The 21,024-nt window shown below is 40.6% G+C and overlaps 1 protein-coding gene across 2 annotated transcripts in view; it reads right to left on the reverse strand.

Moving 5' to 3' along the window:
* fer (fer (fps/fes related) tyrosine kinase) overlaps positions 1-21,024 on the reverse strand; it is a 129,624-nt gene that overhangs the window by 59,161 nt on the left and 49,439 nt on the right. Inside the window, exons 6-9 of one of the 2 annotated variants that reach the window (XM_055633230.1) lie at positions 16,736-16,873; positions 16,153-16,272; positions 14,704-14,826; positions 9,092-9,281 (exon numbers count right to left, since the gene is read on the reverse strand). In XM_055633230.1, coding sequence (XP_055489205.1) covers positions 9,092-9,281; positions 14,704-14,826; positions 16,153-16,272; positions 16,736-16,873 — 571 coding nt within the window. Of the gene's footprint in view, positions 1-9,091; positions 9,282-14,703; positions 14,827-16,152; positions 16,273-16,735; positions 16,874-21,024 lie in introns of those variants that run through there. The other variant, XR_008723236.1, reaches the window with a different exon arrangement.

Below are 21,024 nucleotides of genomic sequence, written 5' to 3' on the forward strand. Positions count from 1 at the left end.
GATGAGTTGAATGTGCAGATAGCTATTAATGATTATGATATAGTTGGGATCACGGAGACATGGCTCCAGGGTGACCAAGGCTGGGAGATGAACATCCAGGGATATTCAATATTCAGGAGGGACAGAAAGGAAAAAGAGGTGGGGTAGTGTTGCTGGTTAGAGAGGAGATTAATGCAATGGAAAGGAAGGCCATTAGCTAGGAGGATGTGGAATCGGTATGGGTAGAGCTGAGAAACATTAAGGGGCAGAAAACGCAAGTGGGTGTTGTGTACAGGCCCACCTAACTAATAGTGAAGTTGGGGATGGCATCAAACAGGAAATTAGAAATGCATGCAACAAAGGTAAAACAGTTATAATGGGTGACTTCAATTTACATATAGATTGGGTGAATCAAATTGGCAGGGGTGCTGAGGAAGAGGATTTCTTGGAATGTATGTGGGATAGTTTTTTAAACCAACATGTAGAGGAACCAACGAGAGAGCAGGCTATTCTAGACTGGGTATTGAGTAATGAGGAAGGGTTATTTAACAGTCTAGCTGTGTGTGGCCCCTTGGGCAAGAGTGACCATAATATGGTTGAGTTCTTCATTAGGATGGAGGGTGACATTGTTAATTCAGAAACAATGGTTCTGAACTTAAAGAAAGGTAACTTTGAGGGTATGAGACGTGAATTGGCCAAGATTGACTGGCAATTAATTCTAAAAGGGTTGACGGTGGATATGCATTTTAAAGACGGCATGGATGAACTCCAAAAATTGTTCATCCCAGTTTGGCAAAAGAATAAATCAGGGAAGGTACTGCATCCGTGGATAACAAGGGAAATCAGGGATAGTATCAAAGCAAAAGATGAAGCGTACAAATTAACCAGAAAAAGCAGCATACCAGAGGACTGGGAGAAATTCAGAGACCAGCAGAGGGCTTAATTAGGAAAGGGAAAATAGATTATGAAAGAAAATTGGTAGGGAACATAAAAACTGACTGCAAAAGTTTTTATAGATATGTGAAGAGAAAGAGATTAGTTAAAACAAATGTAGGTCCCTTGCAGTCAGAAACAGGTGAATTGATCATGGGGAACAAGGATATGGTGGACCAATTGAATAACTACTTTGGATCCGTCTTCACTAAGGAAGACATAAATAATCTGCCGGAAATAGCAGGGGACCGGGGGTCAAAGGCGATGGAGGAACTGATGGAGGAAATCCAGGTTAGTCGGGAAGTGGTGTTGGGTAAATTGAATGGATTAAAGGCCGATAAATCCCCAGGGCCAGATAGGCTGCATCCCAGAGTACTTAAGGAAGTAGCTCCAGAAACAGTGGATGCATTAGTGATAATTTTTCAAAACTCTTTACAGAGAAAACAGGGAATTACAGACCAGTTAGTCTAACATCGGTAGTGGGGAAACTGCTAGAGTCAGTTATTAAAGATGGGATAGCAGCACATTTGGAAAGTGGTGAAATCATTGGACAAAGTCAGCATGGATTTACAAAAGGTAAATTATGTCTGACGAATCTTATATAATTTTTCGAGGATGTAACTAGTAGAGTGGATAGGGGAGAACCAGTGGATGTGTTGTATCTGGACTTTCAGAAGGCTTTCGACAAAGGTCCCACATAAGAGATTAGTATACAAACTTAACGCACACGGTATTGGGGGTTCAGTATTGATGTGGATAGAGAACTGGCTGGCAAACAGGAAGCAAAGAGTAGGGGTAAACGGGTCCTTTTCACAATGGCAGGCAGTGACTAGTGGGGTACCGCAAGGCTCAGTGCTGGGACCCCAGCTATTTACAATATATATTAATGATTTGGACGAGGGAATTGAAGGCAACATCTCCAAGTTTGCGGATGACACTAAGCAGGAGGGGGCAGTGTTAGCTGTGAGGAGGATGCTAGGAGGCTGCAAGGTGACTTGGATAGGCTGGGTGAGTGGGCAAATGCATGGCAGATGCAGTATAATGTGGATAAATGTGAGGTTATCCATTTTGGTGGCAAAAACAGGAAAGCAGACTATTATCTAAATGGTGGCCGATTAGGAAAAGGGGAGATGCAACGAGACCTGGGTGTCATGGTACACCAGTCATTGAAAGTAGGCATGCAGGTGCAGCAGGCAGTGAAGAAAGCGAATGGTATGTTAGCATTCATAGCAAAAGGATTTGAGTATAGGAGCAGGGAGGTTCTACTGCAGTTGTACAGGGTCTTGGTGAGACCACACCTGGAGTATTGCGTACAGTTTTGGTCTCCAAATCTGAGGAAAGACATTATTGCCATAGAGGGAGTACAGAGAAGGTTCACCAGACTGATTCCTGATATGTCAGGACTTTCACATGAAGAAAGACTGGATAGACTCGGCTTCTACTCGCTAGAATTTAGGAGATTGAGGGGGGATCTTATAGAAACTTACAAAATTCTTAAGGGGTTGGACAGGCTAGATGAAGGAAGATTGTTCCCGATGTTGGGGAAGTCCAGGACAAGGGGTCACAGCTTAAGGATAAGGGGGAAATCCTTTAAGACCGAGATGAGAAAAACATTTTTCACAGAGAGTGGTGAATCTCTGGAACTCTCTGCCACAGAGGGTAGTTGAGGCCAGTTCATTGGCTGTATTTAAGAGGGAGTTAGATGTGGCCCTTGTGGCTAAAGGGATCAGGGAGTATGGAGAGAAGGCAGGTACGGGATACTGAGTTGGATGATCAGCCATGATCATATTGAATGGCGGTGCAGGCTCAAAGGGCCGAATGGCCTACTCCTGCACCTATTTTCTATGTATCTATGAAACAGTTATTTTCCTTCAATATAGCAGAAAGAATATTAAGAAGTGTACAGATAATATTTGCGCTCTGAATAAAGCACTCCAGTTATTTTACATGTTACTAACTTGTCCCCACACTATGTCAATGACATATGACATATGTCTGTAGAAGCTGATGTATATAAAATGGAATGCAAAAAAAAAACATGAATTGCAGGGGCAAATTCAACTTTGAGTGCACAAAATTTCTGCAAGTTGATCAGGAATTGGAACTAAATAAACAAAGTTATCCGGTCCTCAGGAATGTAGGGGATTAGGGAGCAAATGTGAAAGGATACAATGAAAGGATAGGAATCATGAATTGGTGACTATGTATTGGAACAATTATAATAAAAATGAATTTACGACTCATGGCAAATTTGGAAAGAGAATGGTCTAGATAAAGGTACCCACCCCCCAACCAAAAAAAATAATCAGCAAATAGTTCAAAGAAAGATAAACTAAAAATTTTAATTAAAAAATTACAATTGTTATGCCACAGAGATTTATTATAATTTTAATTTAATACGTAACTGCAGTTTGATGCAAAACTCAGATTATACCGGCTGAGGATTTAACAACATCAAAAAATTGAGGAGTTGCTGCTTTTTATTTTAGCATTTCTGCGGCTGAAACAATGGCACAAATAATTTCATAGAAAGTTACACCGAGACAAAACAGAAACTGGAACAGAAAATTGCAAACTAAAAACAAGAATTTATAAACTGCTTTTAATGCAGCAACAGACAATTCTCTGAATAATATTACACTTTTCTTAATATAGTTTCTAGAACCGCAACTTAAGTCTTGGAAATAATGTAATTATTTTGCAAGGTATCTATTGTGGACGGTCTAGAATAAACCAAGAAAAACAATACAAAACTTGAGTGATCAGAAAGACACTATAAGTCATGAGAATACTCTCAAATAATGTGTCTCTGATTTTAAGTGTAAAGATGCCTATACAGTGTATGTGTGTATCTGTGCTTCATTCTTCTTCGTTTTCTGTTTCTGTTCATGTTTTAAAGTTAGCTTATAAAAGATCTATCAATTCAGATGAAAGATAGAAATCTGAAATTTCAGGCAATATGTTCCATACCTACTGTATGGCCAATGTCAACGCTTCCTGCATTATTTTTTGTTATTTTGTTTTTTCCCCCATTATTTTAAACTAATTTGGGCTGCAGGAAGTCATATATAAACAATATTGAAATGTTCGAATAGGGATGAGGTAACACCACAATAATACTTAACCATTTAATTTATGAAAAAGCCCTTCTGTATCTAAATTGAGACTCCAAAAATCTTAGCCAGCAAACAACATTTTAGAAAATGAGTAATGGAACATAATTACCAGGATATGACTTCATTGCCATAATTTATGGCAAACTGGTGTCAAGCAGAGAAAGGAGAAGGATGGGGAAGTAACATGAAATAATAGTGAAAACAAGAGTTATTTTATGATATCAGGTTGAGCTTTTTAGTTTAGTTAACAGATACAACATGGATCACCAGTTCACACTAGTTCTATGTTTTTCCACCCAAGTCACTCCCAACACACTGGGGCAATTTACAGAGGTTGATTAATCTACATACCCACATGACTTTGCTTTTGGGAGGAAATCAGAGCACTTGTAGGAAAGTCACATGGTCACAGGGAGAGTGTGCAAACTCCATACAGACAGCACCCAAGATCAGGATCGAACCAGGAACTCTGGTGCTGTGAGGCAGCAGCTCTACCAGCTGTGCCAATGTGCTGTCGTTGGCTAAGCTCGGATGTCTCTGGGTATAAAAGTTTGAAGTGTTTTACTACTATATGTCCTTGTAACTGCATATGAGGACTAGTTCTTCCAAAAAAGCAAAATTTTTTTCCAAGCACCTAATTGATTTCCTAACTGAGCCTGCTTGTTGGACATAGGAAGATAGCTAGCTTTAAAACATAATTGACTGTTGTAGATTAAGGACGGTATAAATGCACGCTGCAAGCGAGCCCATTGAACCTTGTTGGGCCGGTAGCATGGCAGTATGTAACTGGTGTAACTGATATACAGTTGATGGGTTTAAGAAGCATTATTTTCATGCTTTTTATTGTTATTTTAATAAACGTTTCATTTTTTATCTTATACGGTGAAGGTGTTCTTTCTTCATCAATGATTTGAATTCTTTAAACTTGTTTGTACCATTACATTTTGCCTTAGTTGGGAGGATTCGAACTACGCAGGGAACATGAAATGGGGTGTGCAAAGCAAATGTAAAGCATGGAGAATCTGATAGGCAGGTGGACACCTGTTTTACATTTCCCCACATGGCTTCAGCTCACCCTTAATAATAATATATTTTATTGTCATTGCACGTCAGTGCAACGAGATTTAGTATGTAGCTCCAACCGTTGAAAAAGAAAAGTAAAATAAATAAATAAGCTGTGTGTCGTGACCATCCGAGGGAGACAGTCCAGGGGGGATGGGGGGCACTCAGCAGGGCCGGTTCAGAGCCGCTATAGCTCTGGGGATAAAGCTGTTTCTGAGTCTGGAGGTTCGGGCGTAGAGGCCTTGTAACGTCTGCCGGAGGGAAGTAGTTCAAACAGTCCTTTACAGGGGTGTGATGAGTCTTTATGGATGCTGATGGCCTTCCTGAGGCACCGTGTGTGGTAGATGCCCTCCAAGGCTGGTAGCTCTGTCCCAATGATCCTCTGCGTTCTGTGGACGACGCACTGAAGAGCTCTCCTCTCCGCCTCCGTGCAACTGAGATACCACACAGAGATGCTCTCTATGGTGCAGCGGTAGAACGTTGTCAGCAGCTGTTGGGGCAGACCAGTCTTTTTTAATGTCCTCACGAAGAACAGTCGTTGCTGTGCCTTCTTGACCAGCGCAGCGGTGTTGGTGGACCATGTGAGGTCCTCTGAAATGTGAGTGCCCAGAAACTTAAAGATGGACACTCTCTCCACACTTTCCCCGTAAATGGAGATTGGGGCGTATTCTCCATTATGGGACCTCCTGAAGTCAATAATCAGTTCCTTGGTCTTGGAGGTGTTTAGTGACAAGTTGTTATGTGCGCACCAGTCCGCCTGGTTCTGCACCTCCGCCCTGTATTTTGTTTCATCACCGTTGGTGATCAGCCCAATCACTGTAGTGTCGTCTGCAAACTTCACGATGGTGTTGGTGTCGAATGCAGAAACACAGTCGTGAGTAAAGAGGGAGTAGAGCATGGGGCTTAGTACGCAGCCCTGTATCAGCTCAGGGTGATAATGGAGGACAGGTGCGGGCCCAGTCTCACTGCCTGCGGTCGCTCCGTCAGGAAGTTCAGGATCCAATCGCATATCGGCGAGCTGAGGCCAAGCTGGTGGAGTTTGGTGGTGAGCTTGGTGGGGATGACCGTATTGAATGCAGAGCTATAGTCAATGAAGAGCATCCTCACGTACGTGCCCTGTCTGTCCAGGTGAGTCAGGACAATGTGAAGAGCCAGAGAGATGGCATCCTCTGTTGATCCATTTGCCCTGTATGCAAATTGATGAGAGTCCAGTGAGGCAGGGATGCTGGATTTGATATGGGAGAGAAACATTTCATTGGGATTGGAGTTAGGGCAACTGGGCGGTAGTCGTTAGACTTTGGACTTTTTCGGCACCGGCACTATGGTGGCTGTTTTCAGGCACTTGGGGACCGTTGCCAGAGATAGAGATAGATTGAAGATTCTCGTGAATTCCTCGTGTAATAGTACCTCCGCCAGCTGCCTTGCGTGGATTGATCCTAGCACGCACTGTCCTTTGCTCAGTGTTACCCTTCCCTGCACTCCATCCGGTTGCCTGCGAACTGTAGGTAGAAGTGTCCCCGTGGGGGTATGCTCTTGTAAATGGACATGCCACATCTTGTGTGTCCCTTTGAAGTGGTCTTCTACCCTTTGCCTGAACCCTTTTTTTATGCCTTTGTTCAGGTCCCGCATGTAGGCAGAAGTTTCCGGTTTGGGCCCTTAGCAACATCTTTTCATCCATTTGTTTGGGAACACATTTTATTTGCTTGTCCACTGTGACAGTCTCCACACAGCAGTTGCTGTAGGAGAGCACAGTGGATGTGTACTCCTCCAAGTCTACCTCTGTACCACTGGTAGCTTGTTGTGCAAACAGGTCCCAGTTGGTGCGATCAAAGCAGTGCGATTCAGCAACCGTTTCTCTCTTTTCAATGACCCCTGCTAACCTGGAGACGCATCTCAATGTGAAAGTGATACTGCAAAATGGGTTAATCTCAAAAAGAATTGGCTAACTACACCAGAATTTAATGGTTGAAGAGTTCTTTCTTCAAGCTTGATCAAAATCCTCAAAACCTGTTTGCGTCATTATTTACTCAGAGTGGTAGCGGTGTGGAATGAGCTTCCAGTGGAAGTGGTGGAGGCAGGTTCATTGGTATCATTTAAAAATAAATTGGATAGGCATATGGATGAGAAGGGAATGGAGGGTTATGGTACGAGTGCAGGCAGGTGGGACTAAGGGGAAAAAAAATTTGTTCGGCACGGACTTGTAGGGCCGAGTTGGCCTGTTTCCGTGCTGTAATTGTTATATGGTTATATGGTTATTATACACTTGCTATCCGATCTGCTGGATATCATGACATTCTCTTTCATTTCATACTTATGGCAACTGCAATGTTTTATTTCACATCTTCATTTTCTCCTCATACAATTCCTTACATCCACATCACCTCCAGATGGATCAACTGCAATTACCAATTCACTAAACACACTCAGCTGGCACCGCCATTTTTACTCTCACCCATCCCCATTCTCTGAAACCTAAAACAAGTTCCCAATTCTGAAGGAAATGTAATGATCTGCAACGTTAACTCAGCCCGACCTGTTAAGTGTACAGCGTTTTCATATTTTAATTCAAATTTCCAGTATTCATAGGTTTTGCTGTTTGCGTGAAATTACTTTTTGAATGACATTTTTGATGAAGTGCCAGGCGTCTGGTTCAAATAAATAATGAACATTTTTTAACAATTAGGTGATAATCAGATGCTATATCACTTAGTTGAGATTCAATTATAATATTACATGCCGTATAAAATTATCAAATAGGGATACTGTGGATAGGGTGAGCTGCTTTAAATACCTGGGAGTCCACATCTCTGAGGACGGACATCACACGCCGCAGCACTCGTGAATAAGGCAAGGCAGCGCCTTTACCACCTCAGGCAATTGAGGAAATTCAGAGTGTCTCCGAGGATCCTCCAGTGCTTCTATTCAGCGGCTGTGGAAAGCATCTTGTCTGGAAATATTACAATCTGGTTTGGGAAATGCTCTGCCCAGGACACGAAGGCTCTGCAGAGAGTAGTGCGTTCGGCCGAACGCACTATGGGAATTTCTCTCGCCCCCCCTGCAGGAACTATACATCAGGAGGTGCAACTCCAGAGCCAATAAAATCATGGGATTTTCACCCCTGCAACGGACTGTTCCAGCTGCTACGGTCAGGCAAACGCCTCAGTTGCCATGCTGTGAGAATGGAGAGGTTGAGAAGGAGTTTCTCCCCAGAGGCCATTCGGACTGAAAACTCCTATATCACCATCGACTAACCATACTGTACCACTCTACAGCTTTTTTTTTTAAATTGCTGGTTTTTTCCCCTTTTTCCGTCTGACCACAATATTTAATATGAAAAAGAATATGTGATTCTGTTACATTCTGTTTGTAGTTTGTTTGGTTGTTTGTTTGTTTGTCTTTTTGCACAAAGTCCGCGAGCATTGCCACTTTTCATTTCACTGCACATCTCGTATGTGTATGTGACAAATAAACTTGACTTGACTCAATTATATGCTGTATAAAATCTTCAGAATGCGAGTCATAATTTAATTTGTAGCTTTAAATATTACGTCTACTTCTATCTTAAATATTCTCATATGCTGAGAGAATGGAGCAGCTGGGCTTGTACACTCTGGAATTTAGAAGGATGAGAGGGTATCTCATTGAAACATATAAGATTGTTAAGGGTTTGGACATGCTATAGGCAGGAAACATGTTCCCGATGTAGGGGGAGTCCAGAACCAGGAGCCACAGTTTAGGAAAAGGAGTAAGCCATTTAGAACGGAGACGAGGAAACACCTTTTCTCACAGAGCGTGGCGAGTCTGTGGAATTCTCTGCCTCAGAGGGCGGTGGAGGCAGGTTCTCTGGATGCTTTCAAGAGAGAGCTAGATAGGGCTCTTAAAAATAGCGGAGTCAGGGGATATGGGGAGTAGGCAGGAACGGGGTACTGATTGGGGATGATCAGCCATGAATTAAACATGAATAAATATCAGTGCAGGATGTAATATATATTTAAGCCTACCATTGAAGTGATAGATCTTGCATCATCTTCATAGGCCAGCACTGGAGGTGGTTCCTTCCCATCATTCTCTTTGACCGTATGATCCAATAAATCTTTCTGGGCAAAGAGTTTAACTTCAGTACACTTCATCTGCTGAACATTTTGTCTCAGCTCCTCCAGTGCCTGCTTCTGACTCAGCAATAGCACAATGCTGGTGGAAAGAAATTTTGAATTAATTTTACGTTCATCATTTCACATTCTGAAAGAGCCAAACAGCATGCAATGAAAATAACCTTTCCTTAAAATAACTCATCCAGAATTAACACCCATCACAAAATAAACAAAAATTAATAGTTTTTTTAAATATATGACTACATTCAAGACAAAACTAGGAAAGTTAGGAAAAACAATTGGGGGATTTCAGTTAGACAAGGAAACCAGTGAAAGTACACCTTTTAACCCTTTGAACCGAAAAAGCTAAGAGTAGATTGAACAGTCTTTCCAAATAAAAGGTTTGGTGCAAGTGAATAAAGAGGAACAGTGGAATTTTAAGTGGCAAATGGTTAATTAATCATAATAACAATAACACCAATTAACAAGGTAACTGGCCAAAAACAAAAATATTTTTATTTTTTAAATACAGGAAATTATGATTTGAGATTCATTGCCCAAAAGACTGATGAAAGAAAATGTAATGATATCTTTCAGCAGAAAATGGAAGAAGAGGAATTTCTAGCACCCTGTGGAAGATGTTAATAATTTGCTGGCCCATACATAATAGAACAAATTACCTCCTCCTTGAAAACTGATTCTATGATTATGTTGTACGATTCCATGAATCTACGTTCGTGCAGTGTGGAGATTTCAGGGAACTCCAAAGTACAGACAACATATAAACATGAAAGAAGCTAATTAGAGACCAGGGAAGAAGATGATATTGTAGGTTTAACTGCAGAGGCGTTTTGATTCCTCACCTGTAAGCTTTTTGAGCAGAGCTATTCTTTAGATGGCCAAAATCTATGAAATGAGATAGGTTGGTGTAATTTTGATAGGCATATGGTGGGAAAGATAGGCTGAAACCATTATTGGAGCAAAACACAGGTAGTGGTTGAAGGATAGTACATTTCCTTTTTGCTGCCAAAATGGATGATTTCAAATTTTTCCACATTATATTCCATCCCTCACCCATTCACTTAATGTGTCTATGCACCCCTGAAATATCTCTGCATCCTCCTCATAGAACTTTAACAAATCCTCTTTCTGAAGATTTTAACAGTGCTGCTCTTGAACTTGACAGTAGTAAGTATACTGGACAATTATTATTATTTTTTTAACTTTCCTTCCTTCTGTCAGTTATTTACCAGGAAGGAAACCAGAGTGCAACAGGACATGCATCTAATCAGCATTGCAACACGCTGCAGTAATGTGCTATATATAATTACATCAATATGCTGACATCAGACAACTAGGTCAGACTCTTCTTTATCTCAAGTGTATGAAACAACAAATTTAGGAAGCTAAGCAGGTGTGAAAACCCCAGAAAGTCTGTTGGTAAATGGGAAGCAAAAACATTGCACTTACTTAAAAGGCTCTATTTTTTCAAACCACCACCCCCACCCCCACCACCTCCTCCCCCAAATCTTAAAGAAACGTATAAACTTATAAAAGGACTGGACAAGCAGGAAAATGTTCCCAATGTTGGGGCAGTCCAGAACCAGGGGCAACAGTCTAAGAATAAAGGGGATGTCATTTAAAACTGAGATGAGAAAAAAACTTTTTCACGTAGAGAGTTGTGAATTTGTGGAATTCTCCGCCACAGAAGGACGTAGAGGCCAATTCACTGGATTAATTTAAAAGAGAGTTTGATAGAGCTCTAGGGGCTAGCAGAATTAAGGGATATGGGGAGAAGGCTAGCACAGGTTACTGATTATGGATGATCAACCATGATCACAATGAATGGCAGTGCAGACTCGAAGGGCCAAATGGCCTCCTCTTGCACCTATTTTCTATGTTTCTATGTTTCTAATGCTCCAGAACACATTTTCTGTATATTTAAAAAGATAGCAGCAAAACACTTAGTGGGATTTGCAGAAAACGTCCAGTTGGATGATGGGATTTGTTTTTAAAATACTGGACGAGTTGTGCAAAACCAAAGCAAAACACCACTGACAAAATGTAACTAAAAATGCAGAAACGTTGAGCATGTTAAACAGTATCAAGAGGAAACTAAATTTGATGTTTCTGAAAAAGCATCATGTACCCAAATCAATACTATTTATTCCCATCACAGATGTAATTTGATTTTCTCTATTGTAACAGCATTTTTGGGGGGCTTGCTGTGCAAGACCTAATGAAAAAAGTCAATCAACTTTGGAAAATATTGGTAAAATTTAAAGATTGTCACATAATTTAAAAGCAGATATTCCTATCAGACTAGTATAGCATTTCCAAGTCTTTTCGAATGTTATAGCTGGGCTATTTATTTTAGATTACAGAAGGATCCTTGCTGCTTTGAAATTAAAAGCATATCCAGTAAATGTATATTAAGTAAAATTCTGATACTGAATCAAGAATAGACAGAAAACTCTTCTGAAAGTTCTTTCACACACTGGATCATCACTGTGGCACAAGATGTTTCCTTCAGATTTGAAATTCAAGAGAACATAGAAACATAGAAAATAGGTGCAGGAGTAGGCCATTCGGCCCTTCGAGCCAGCACCGCCATTCAATATGATCATGGCTGATCATCCAACTCAGTATCCCATCCCTGCCTTCTCTCCATACCCCCTGATCCATTTAGCCACAAGGGCCACATCAAATTCCCTCTTAAATATAGCCAATGAACTGTGGCCTCAACTACCTTCTGTGGCAGAGAATTTCACAGATTCACCACTCTGTGTAAAAAATGATTTTCTCATCCCGGTCCTAAAAGACTTCCCTCTTATCCTTAAGCTGTGACCCCTAGTTCTGGACTTCCCCAACATCGGGAATAATCTTCCTGCATTTAGCCTGTCCAACCCCTTAAGAATTTTGTAAGTTTCTATAAGATCCCCCCTCAATCTTCTAAATTCTAGCGTGTACAAGCCGAGTCTATCCAGTCTTTCTTCGTGACAGTATCAGTCATTTATTAAATTAATTTATTGATCACGAGATGAATGAATAAATAAACATTTAATACATTTTTTTGGAAAAGGGAGGGCATTATTATTTTCTTTTTTGTTTAACTACAGGACTTTTCCTCCACTCAGAAAATCTGATATCATTAAGAGTTGTTGAACCTATTCAGTTGGAATGGATGTTAGTGGAGTGGCTATTACTATGGAGAAGATGCTTGGGAAGCTGAAAGGGCTGAAGGTGGATGTCACTTGGACCAGATGGACTGCACCCTAGGGTTCTGAAAGAGATGGCTTTAGAGATTGTGGAGGCATCATAGTGATATTTCAAGAATCACTAGAGTCAGGAGTGGTTCCAGACAATTGAAAAATTGCCAATATTACCCCGCTGCACTAGAAGGGAGAAAAGCAGAATAGTGGGAACTATAGGCCAGTTAGTCTGACTTTGATGGTTGGTAAGATTTTAGAGTCCATTATAAAGGATGAGGTTGCAGAGTACTTAGAAGTTCCCGATAAAATATGCCAAAGTCAGCATGGCTTTGTGACGGGGAGGTCTTGCCTGCCAAATTTGCTGGAATTCTTTGAAGAAGTAAATGGCAGAACACCCAAATGAGTGAGTCAGTAGAATCTGTATACCTAGATTTTCCGAAAGCCGTTGATAAGGTGCCACATGGGAGGCTACTAAGGAAAATGAGAGCCCATGATATCAAAGGGCAGACACCAGCATGGATATCAGGTTGGCTGGATGGCAGAAGGCAAAGAGTGGCAATAAAGCGGACCGTTTCTGGTTGGCTGCCAGCGACTAGCGGAGTTCCGCAGGGCTCAGTGCTGGGGCCGTTGCTCTTCACGTCATAAGTTAATGATTTAGATGAGGGGATTGAAGGCTTTGTGGCCAAGTTTGCAGATGATACACAAATAGGTGGAGGGGCAGGTAGTGTAGAGAAAGCAGGGACTCTGCAGAAGGACTCGGACAGGTTGGGAGAGTGGGCGGAGAAGTGGCAGATGGAATATAGCGTTGCATAGTGTGGCGTCAGGCATTTTGGTGGTAGGAATAAAGGCATAGATTATTTTCTAAATGGGAAGAAAATCCAGAAATCGGTGCAAAGGGACTTGGGAATGCGGATGCAGGATTCCCAAAAAGTTAATCTGCATGTCGAATCGGTAGTAAAGAAATCAAACCCAATGCTAGCATTTATTTCGAGAGGGCTTTTATACAAAAACAGGGATGTAACGCTGAAGCTCTATAAGGCGCTGGTCAGGCTGCATTTGGAATATAGCGAGCAATTTTGGGCATCATATCTGAGGAAGGATGTGCTGGCTCTAGAGAGGGTTGCAGAGGAGGTTTTTCAAAAATTATCCCAGCAATGAATAGGTTAACATATGATGAGCGTTTGATGGCATGGGGTTGTATTCACGGGAGTTTAGCATTATGGGGGGGGGGGGGGACATTGAAACGTACAAAATAGTAAAAGGCTTGGATAGAGTGGATGTGGAGAGGATGTTTCCACTAGTGGGAGAGTCTAGGATCAGAGATCATAGCCTCAGAATTAAAGGATGTTCTTTTAGGAAGGAGATGAGGAGACATTTCTTCAGTCAGAGGGTGGTGAATCTGTGGAATTCTTTGCCACAGACGGCTGTGGAGGCAAAGTCAGTGGATATATTTAAGGCAGAGATAAATAGATTATTGATTAGTACGGGTGTCAGAGGTTATGGGAGAAGGCAGGAGAATGGGGTTAGGAGAGAGAGATAAATCAGCCATGATTGAGTGGCGGAGTAGACTAGGGACAAATGGCCTAATTCTACTCCTATCACATGATCTTATGATCTTAATGCACATACATTTCTGAAAACAGAAAACATGGGGGATACTCAGCAGATCAGGCAGCATCTGTGGAGAAACAGAGTGACATTTTAGACTGCAGAAACAAGGAACTGCAGACGCTGGTTTACGAACAATGACACAAAGTGCTGGTGTAACTCAGCGGGTCAGGCAGTATCCTGGAGAACATAGATAGGTACAATTTTGGGTCGGGACCCTACTTCAGATCGATTCCATTTTTATTTCTGAAGACATAAGACATATACAATTATTAAGGGATTGGACACACTAGATGCAGGAAACATGTTCCCAATGTCGGGGGAGTCTAGAACCAGGGGCCACAGTTTAAGAATAAAGGATAAGCCATTTAGAACTGAGATGAGGAAAAACATTTTCACCCAGAGATGTGAATTTGTGGATTTCTCTGCCTTAGAAGGCAGTGGAGGCCAACTCACTGGATGCATTCAAAAGAGTGTTAGATAGAGCTCTTAAAGATAGCGGAGTCAAGGGATATGGGAAGAAGGCAGGAACGGGGTACTGATAGTGGATGATCAGCCATGTTTACATTGAATGGCAGTGCTAGCTCGAAGGTCCAATGGCCTACTTCTGCACCTATTGTCTATATTATAATTCCAAGTTTATCAAAATATGATAGATTTGGCAAGCTATCTACTAATTCATAGTAACTTGGTGCTACTTACTCAGATTTTTTTTCGCATGCCGATTTGGTTTCATCAATTTTTTTCTCAAGTTCTGTCATGATTTCTTCTTTGTTCGTAATGGTTTGTTGAGTCTGGATTAAGTCTTCAGTTGTTGTTTTTAGCCTGTTAATTGAAAGCAAAAAATATAATGTAAGAATTTCCACTGGCAATGGAACCAAAATTGAAAGCGAAAAGCTAGACCTTGTAGTAAATGCTTACTATGTTCTGTGTGCTGAAGCAAAGCAAGAATTTCATTGTCCTATCAGGGACACGTGACAATAAACTCACTTGAACTTGAACAATGGAACCAAAATTGAAATAGAAAAGCTAGACCTTGCAGGAATACCAAAATGGACACTTGTGGTACAAATGTACAAATGTAGACACTTGCCATAGATCAACAGAGACTTGCCAAACAAATTAGAAAATTCAAGTTTCAGATTCCAATCTTTGGCAAATCTGATCATACAATGTGTTTAGCGTGCAAATGGCTCTAGAACCTTAAATTATTAAGTAAACGTCTGTTCTCAAAGAATGCTGAAAGACATCCTGGAAGTTTACATGAGTGTGCATGTACAATACAGACGGGCTCAAATGTGATTCTACCACATTTGAGATACCAATTAATATTCATCCAAGACAGTTGAACAATGAGCAAGGTGGAAAATAAGCCCCTTAAAGCCCCACTGGAAATTGATTTCCTCCCTGAATTATAAAATTGATTTTGCCATCATTGGTTAGTAATTATTGTGATAGATACCTCTTATTGAAGTATATAAAATCGTGAGAGGAATAGATAAGGTGAATGAGCAGCGTCTTTTACCCAGAGTAGGGGAATCAAGAACCAGAGAACATAGGTTTACGCTAAGAAGGGAATGATTTAATGGGAACATGAGGAACAACATTTTCACACAAAGGGTGGTGGGTAAATGGGACCAGTTACCAGATGAAGTCATTGAGGCAGGCACTGCAACAACATTTAAAAGACTCGCACAGGTATAAGCATAGGTTTGTTTAAGAATAGAATACAGTTTAGAGGTATATAGGCCAAACACTAGTAAATGAGACTACCTTAGATGGGCACCTTGGTCGGCATAGACGAGTTGGTCCAAAGGGCCTGTTTCCATGCTGTATGATTCTATGACTCTTACGATTAATTAATCTCAGACAAAGAAAACATTTGTGTTTTGTACCCAATGCTCAGTATGCTTCCTTTCCGTTTCTTAACATCAATTTTTAGTTTCAAACTTCAAGTATAAGTACTTTGTATAAATAAAATGAGCTTAGATTTGAATAGTAGATTACTTTTTATAACTGTGCTCAGAAACAAAAGTAAGTACTAACCAAGCTGGTGGTCAAAAAATATCAAAGGAACAAATGACTTCTTTCTAAAATGTTGAGAGACTGCAAAGCATTGGTAAGATCTGAAGAACACAATCTGAAACTTACGTTGTCTGTAAACTTTCTGCTGTTAAATTGTTCCACAAGATATCATTGCTTTGAACATTTTCCATTTCTTCTAATAATAAAATGTCAAACTCAATACATGCCTCCCTAATTGGCTGCGACCTGCAAGAGAAGTCATACATTGAAAATAAATGGAGGCATTTGTTAGGTACCTCACTGTTTTTTGCAAATGTATTTGCTAAGTATTTGAATGTGAATGTATAATATAAAATACACCATTCATTTTTTTTTTAATTTCCAGAGTTGTCAATTTTAATTTAACCTCAGAATTGCAAGATTTCGGAATCAATTCTTCAAGCCAGCACCTAGGCACAATCTAGACTAACATGTCAGGGAAGTCCAACCTTTCAGATTTGTTCACACCGACATAAAAAGATCTTCCCAACATTACGCAGAGTGGTGACATATAGAGAACAATGTCTAATCCTCAGTTCTGATCATAAAGAGTGATCAGTTGTCATTTATCTCAATATGATGTGGGGTTTTGTTTCACAGACAAATTTCCACGTTTTCTGCTATCTATATCAAGATGTTTTTAAGTACTGGATCGCAGAATATACATTACCTGTGATTTTCAATGAATTGGCTGTACTCTGAAGTGGGGTTGATTTCTTCAACAGAATTTAGGACATCCTTGTGGATATTTACGATCTGTTCTGTCACAAGACTAGTTATGTTTACGTATTCTTCTAGAATTCCCTTTCTATGGAGGGAAGTGAAAACAAAACAAAGTTACCAAAGAGGGCAACAATATTTCACAAATGATCAATTTTAGTATAAAAAAAACTTTGCTGCCCCTTTGTTGATGACTCTAAAGGTTCAAAGGTCTGTTTATTGTCACGTGTACCAATTAAGGTACAATGAAACTCGAATTACCAATATTCTTTGAAGGAACTTGTACTACCATTTTGGTCAGTGTGAATTCCTCCACATCAAAATATCCCAGATCTTACTGCTGAAGCTCAAAGACAGTATTAAAGTAAGTATAGGTAGTTCTGCTATAACGCGATAGTTGTGTTCCGAAGAAACCTTACGTATTAGAAATGTAAACGAGGGAAGGAGAGTTAGTGGCAAAGAGAGTTTCAAACTTATTTTTCTGCAGAATTTTCAAAAATAAAGTTTATTTTTGTTACTGAAACTAGAAAATACTAAACGTTGTATGTTACATTGTTTAATGGAATATTATTGCATAATTGCCAATACAAGTGATCGCTTGGCAATTTCAATTACCAGATGCAGTTAACTTAGCAGCTGTGTTCTTAAGAGACAATGGTGTCTGATTACTGTGTGGAAGTGGGAGATTGTAACCTTCACGTGGTCCACCATGTTTCAACTAATGCAATCAAGTCGACGTGCACAAACAAATAGATCAAGTAGAACAAGTTGACCTACAACTTTGAGCCGTGCACACCATACGCAAGAAGACTGTGTGGAAGTTAAGGGCCTTGTCCCACTTTCCCGAGTTATTCACAAATTCCCCCGAGTTATTCACAAATTCCCCCGAGTTATTCACAAATTCTCCTGAGTTTTCAAACTCGCAGAATGTTCGTAACGAGTCCGTAGGAGGCCATAGGAGCCTGTGGATATATCGTAGCGGCTCGTTATGCCAGCCATAGGTACTCGGGGCATCAGGTAAGTCGGGACGTTTTTTCAGCATGATGAAAAATGCCCACGAGTAAAGAAAATAGCCCCGAGTACCCCCCTATATCCCCCCCCCTCTCTGCCCCCCTCCCTCTCTTGGGAGTGGTGAGTATTGGGACCTATTGGTGAGTGTTGGAGCCCTTCCCTGTGACACCGCGCGCCCCCCCCCACCCCCCAATCTCTAACCCCCTCCCTCTCTACCCCCCTCCCTCTCATTCTCTCCCTCTCTTACCCACTCCCCAGCTGCGCCTGCGCAGTTGGGGGCTATGCGTGAGTGCATAAGGTGGGGGATGGGGTAAAAGGAGCGAATGATTAATAATATAATATCAAGGGTTAGTGTGTGTGTGTGTGTGTGGGGGGAGGGGGGGTGGTTAGTGTGTGACACCGAAGGCCTCTCCCCCCCCCCTCGCAACCACGAGTTGAGGGGACGGGACCCAACGTGTCCCACTTAGTCTAGTACTGTTTAAAATCAAGACAGGTTTTTTTTCTGCTCACCTATTTCCGATGTAACTTTAATGTGATTCTCTAGTTCCCGATTGAAATTGCATTATAATCGAATTGGCGGTTCCCGACATCATCACTCCCACTATATTCAATTCATGCCGTAGAAACACGTGTTATAGCAGAACTACCGATATGTTAACACCCAAAATTTCAAACACATAACAAGAGAATTATGCAGTTGGGAGCTTGAACTCAGGTGAATATAAAATTTCCCATCATCCTCGTCTTTTCCCAAACCACTACATTGCAAAAGTAGTTTTCCTGGAGATGTTTATAAATGCAGTCTCATCAGTGGTCTACAAGAGAGTGTAGTTTACATTTAATATCCATTCTAATATTTGATATAAACAGCATGTTGTTGGGTCATTGGTCCACAAGTCATCAACAAACTGCAATCAATTTAAAGGTGAGATGTGGTGAGAGAAATTGTCTTTAATACAATACTTGTGGACAGCAAGGTGCCAAGATAAACTTGAAATAAATGCAAGTCATAGGAAAATACTTCCCTTGCCAAAGCAACATCTCATATGAAAGGAAGGTATTAAGTAATAGGAGCAGAATTAGGCCATTCGGCCCATCTAGTCCTGCCTTCTCCCCATAGCCCTTGACACCCGTACTGATCAAGAATCTAACTATCTCTGCTTTAAAAATATCAATTGGCTTACACAGCCTTCTGTGGCAAAGAATTCCACAAATGAACCACCCTCTGATTGAAGAAAATATTGCAGAAGATGGCTGGATCATCTCAGCCCTTTGTTATCATTGCAATGTTCACTTCCCAAACATGATCAGCAGTTTCATAAAAGACAGTTTTGGCCATCATGGCCCAAAGTGCAGATTACTGCAAGATGTTCCACTCCTTCCAACTCCCTCGACAGCTCTTGACAAAATGCTAACCAAAACCTTAGGAATATTCAAACTTAGACTGATAATAAGTGGGAAAAATTACACATAGATTTATATACTTATCATGACACTGGAGGGAATCGGGGCCATCCATGATGGCTTCCCAGCAGAACAATCCTATCAATTTCATTCCCCTGCCTCTAGCATTATCAAATTAGCCACAATCAATAAATACTACAAGAACCAGCCACCCACTTTATTGAATTCCCAAACATTTATTCAGATATTTGTGCAGAATTACCATATCTCATGCTACCGTTACATCAAGCTAATGCTGAACACCTGTACCCCAGATCCACCTCTGTGTTTAACCAAGTACATTTACTATATTGGTAATTGGTTATTGAAAAAAAAGGCTGCATGTTACATTGTTTAATAGAATATTAATTGCAATATTAAGCGTCAATAGAAGAGATTACGTGTCAATTTAAATGGCCTCCTCCAGTGAAGCTAGCAACTATGTTCTTCAGAGAGACCGTTGTCCATCGGGAGGTTACATGTAAACAAGTTTTCTTTTAGGAGAAAATACTATATTACAAGTTGGAAAATTGACAATTTATTAGCACTCCATCAGGTTACTGATAGGAACACATGTATGAGTTTTACTCGTATATTTTTGAGTTATTAATGGAAAATGATTTGGCTACTGAAATCCTTTGAGCATTTGCCAAGTGGAAGCGATAAATGGCAATCAATCATTGTTGGTATATTGATTTTAATAACGCTTTTGACAAGGTACTACACAAGAGGACCAAATGTCAGGGATAATACACAGATCTGGATTGAGAAATTGATATTGGAACAAAAGCAAAGAGTGGAATAAAACAAATCTCTCTCAAGTTGGCAAACTGTGACTAGTGGAGCACTGCAGGAATTAGTGTTTTGGGCCAACCAATCCCACCTATGATTTTGCCAAGGAAACCAAACTTCATGTTTCCAGTTGGCTCATAAACTGCTGAGGGTAAAAAGATAGATGGGAATATATGTAGGATGGAGACTTCAAGGAAACACAAGCTGGGTAAGTTCTGGGGAGGAACATGGCAGATACAATATAATGAATAAAAACATTTAGAAGATATGACAGAGTACTTTTGTAAACGCTGGCAGGGATGCGTGAGCAGGTGCTGCAAGCAATAACTAAGGGAAATAGTAAGCTGATCTTAGTTTCAGGAGGATTTGATTGCAGGAGTAAAGATAACAAACGCAATTGAACAAGTCCTTGGTTCTGCAATCTCTTGAATACAGTGTACAGTTTTGATCTTCTTGCCTTAAAAAGGACATTCTTGACAAGCAGCGGGTGCATCAAAGATTCACTGCATTGGTTTCAGGGATAGTGAGTTTACAAAGAGGAGAGATTGAGTAAACAATACTCCTAAGTCTTTAAAGTTTTTGAAGTGTGAGAAATGACCTAATTGAAATGATTGTGTGACTCAACAGGATTTTATGTGGAATTATCAAATCTCAAGGCACCATTTTAACTTGCAGAGGAGTCTAGGACGAATGATCACACTCAGAACATGGAGTAGGCAATTTAGAACTAAGATGAGAAGACATTTCTTCATGTAGAGCGATGAAGCCATGTTCCCAGAGGCTGTAAAGGTTCGGATATTTGTCATTCAAAACAGAAATCGAAAGGGAATCAAGCAATGTTGCAGTAGTGCAGGAAACGGTTCAGGTACAAGGTCAGTTGTGATCTCTGTACAAACATTGAAATAGCTCAAAAGACGCAATAGCCTATTGGCTGCTCCCTTTTTTTACCCATACTATTATGTTCTTTGACATGTCTCTTATCAGTAAAATTAA

Source organism: Leucoraja erinacea, chromosome 3 (assembly GCF_028641065.1).
Source record: "Leucoraja erinacea ecotype New England chromosome 3, Leri_hhj_1, whole genome shotgun sequence".
Lineage (NCBI taxonomy): Eukaryota > Metazoa > Chordata > Chondrichthyes > Rajiformes > Rajidae > Leucoraja > Leucoraja erinaceus.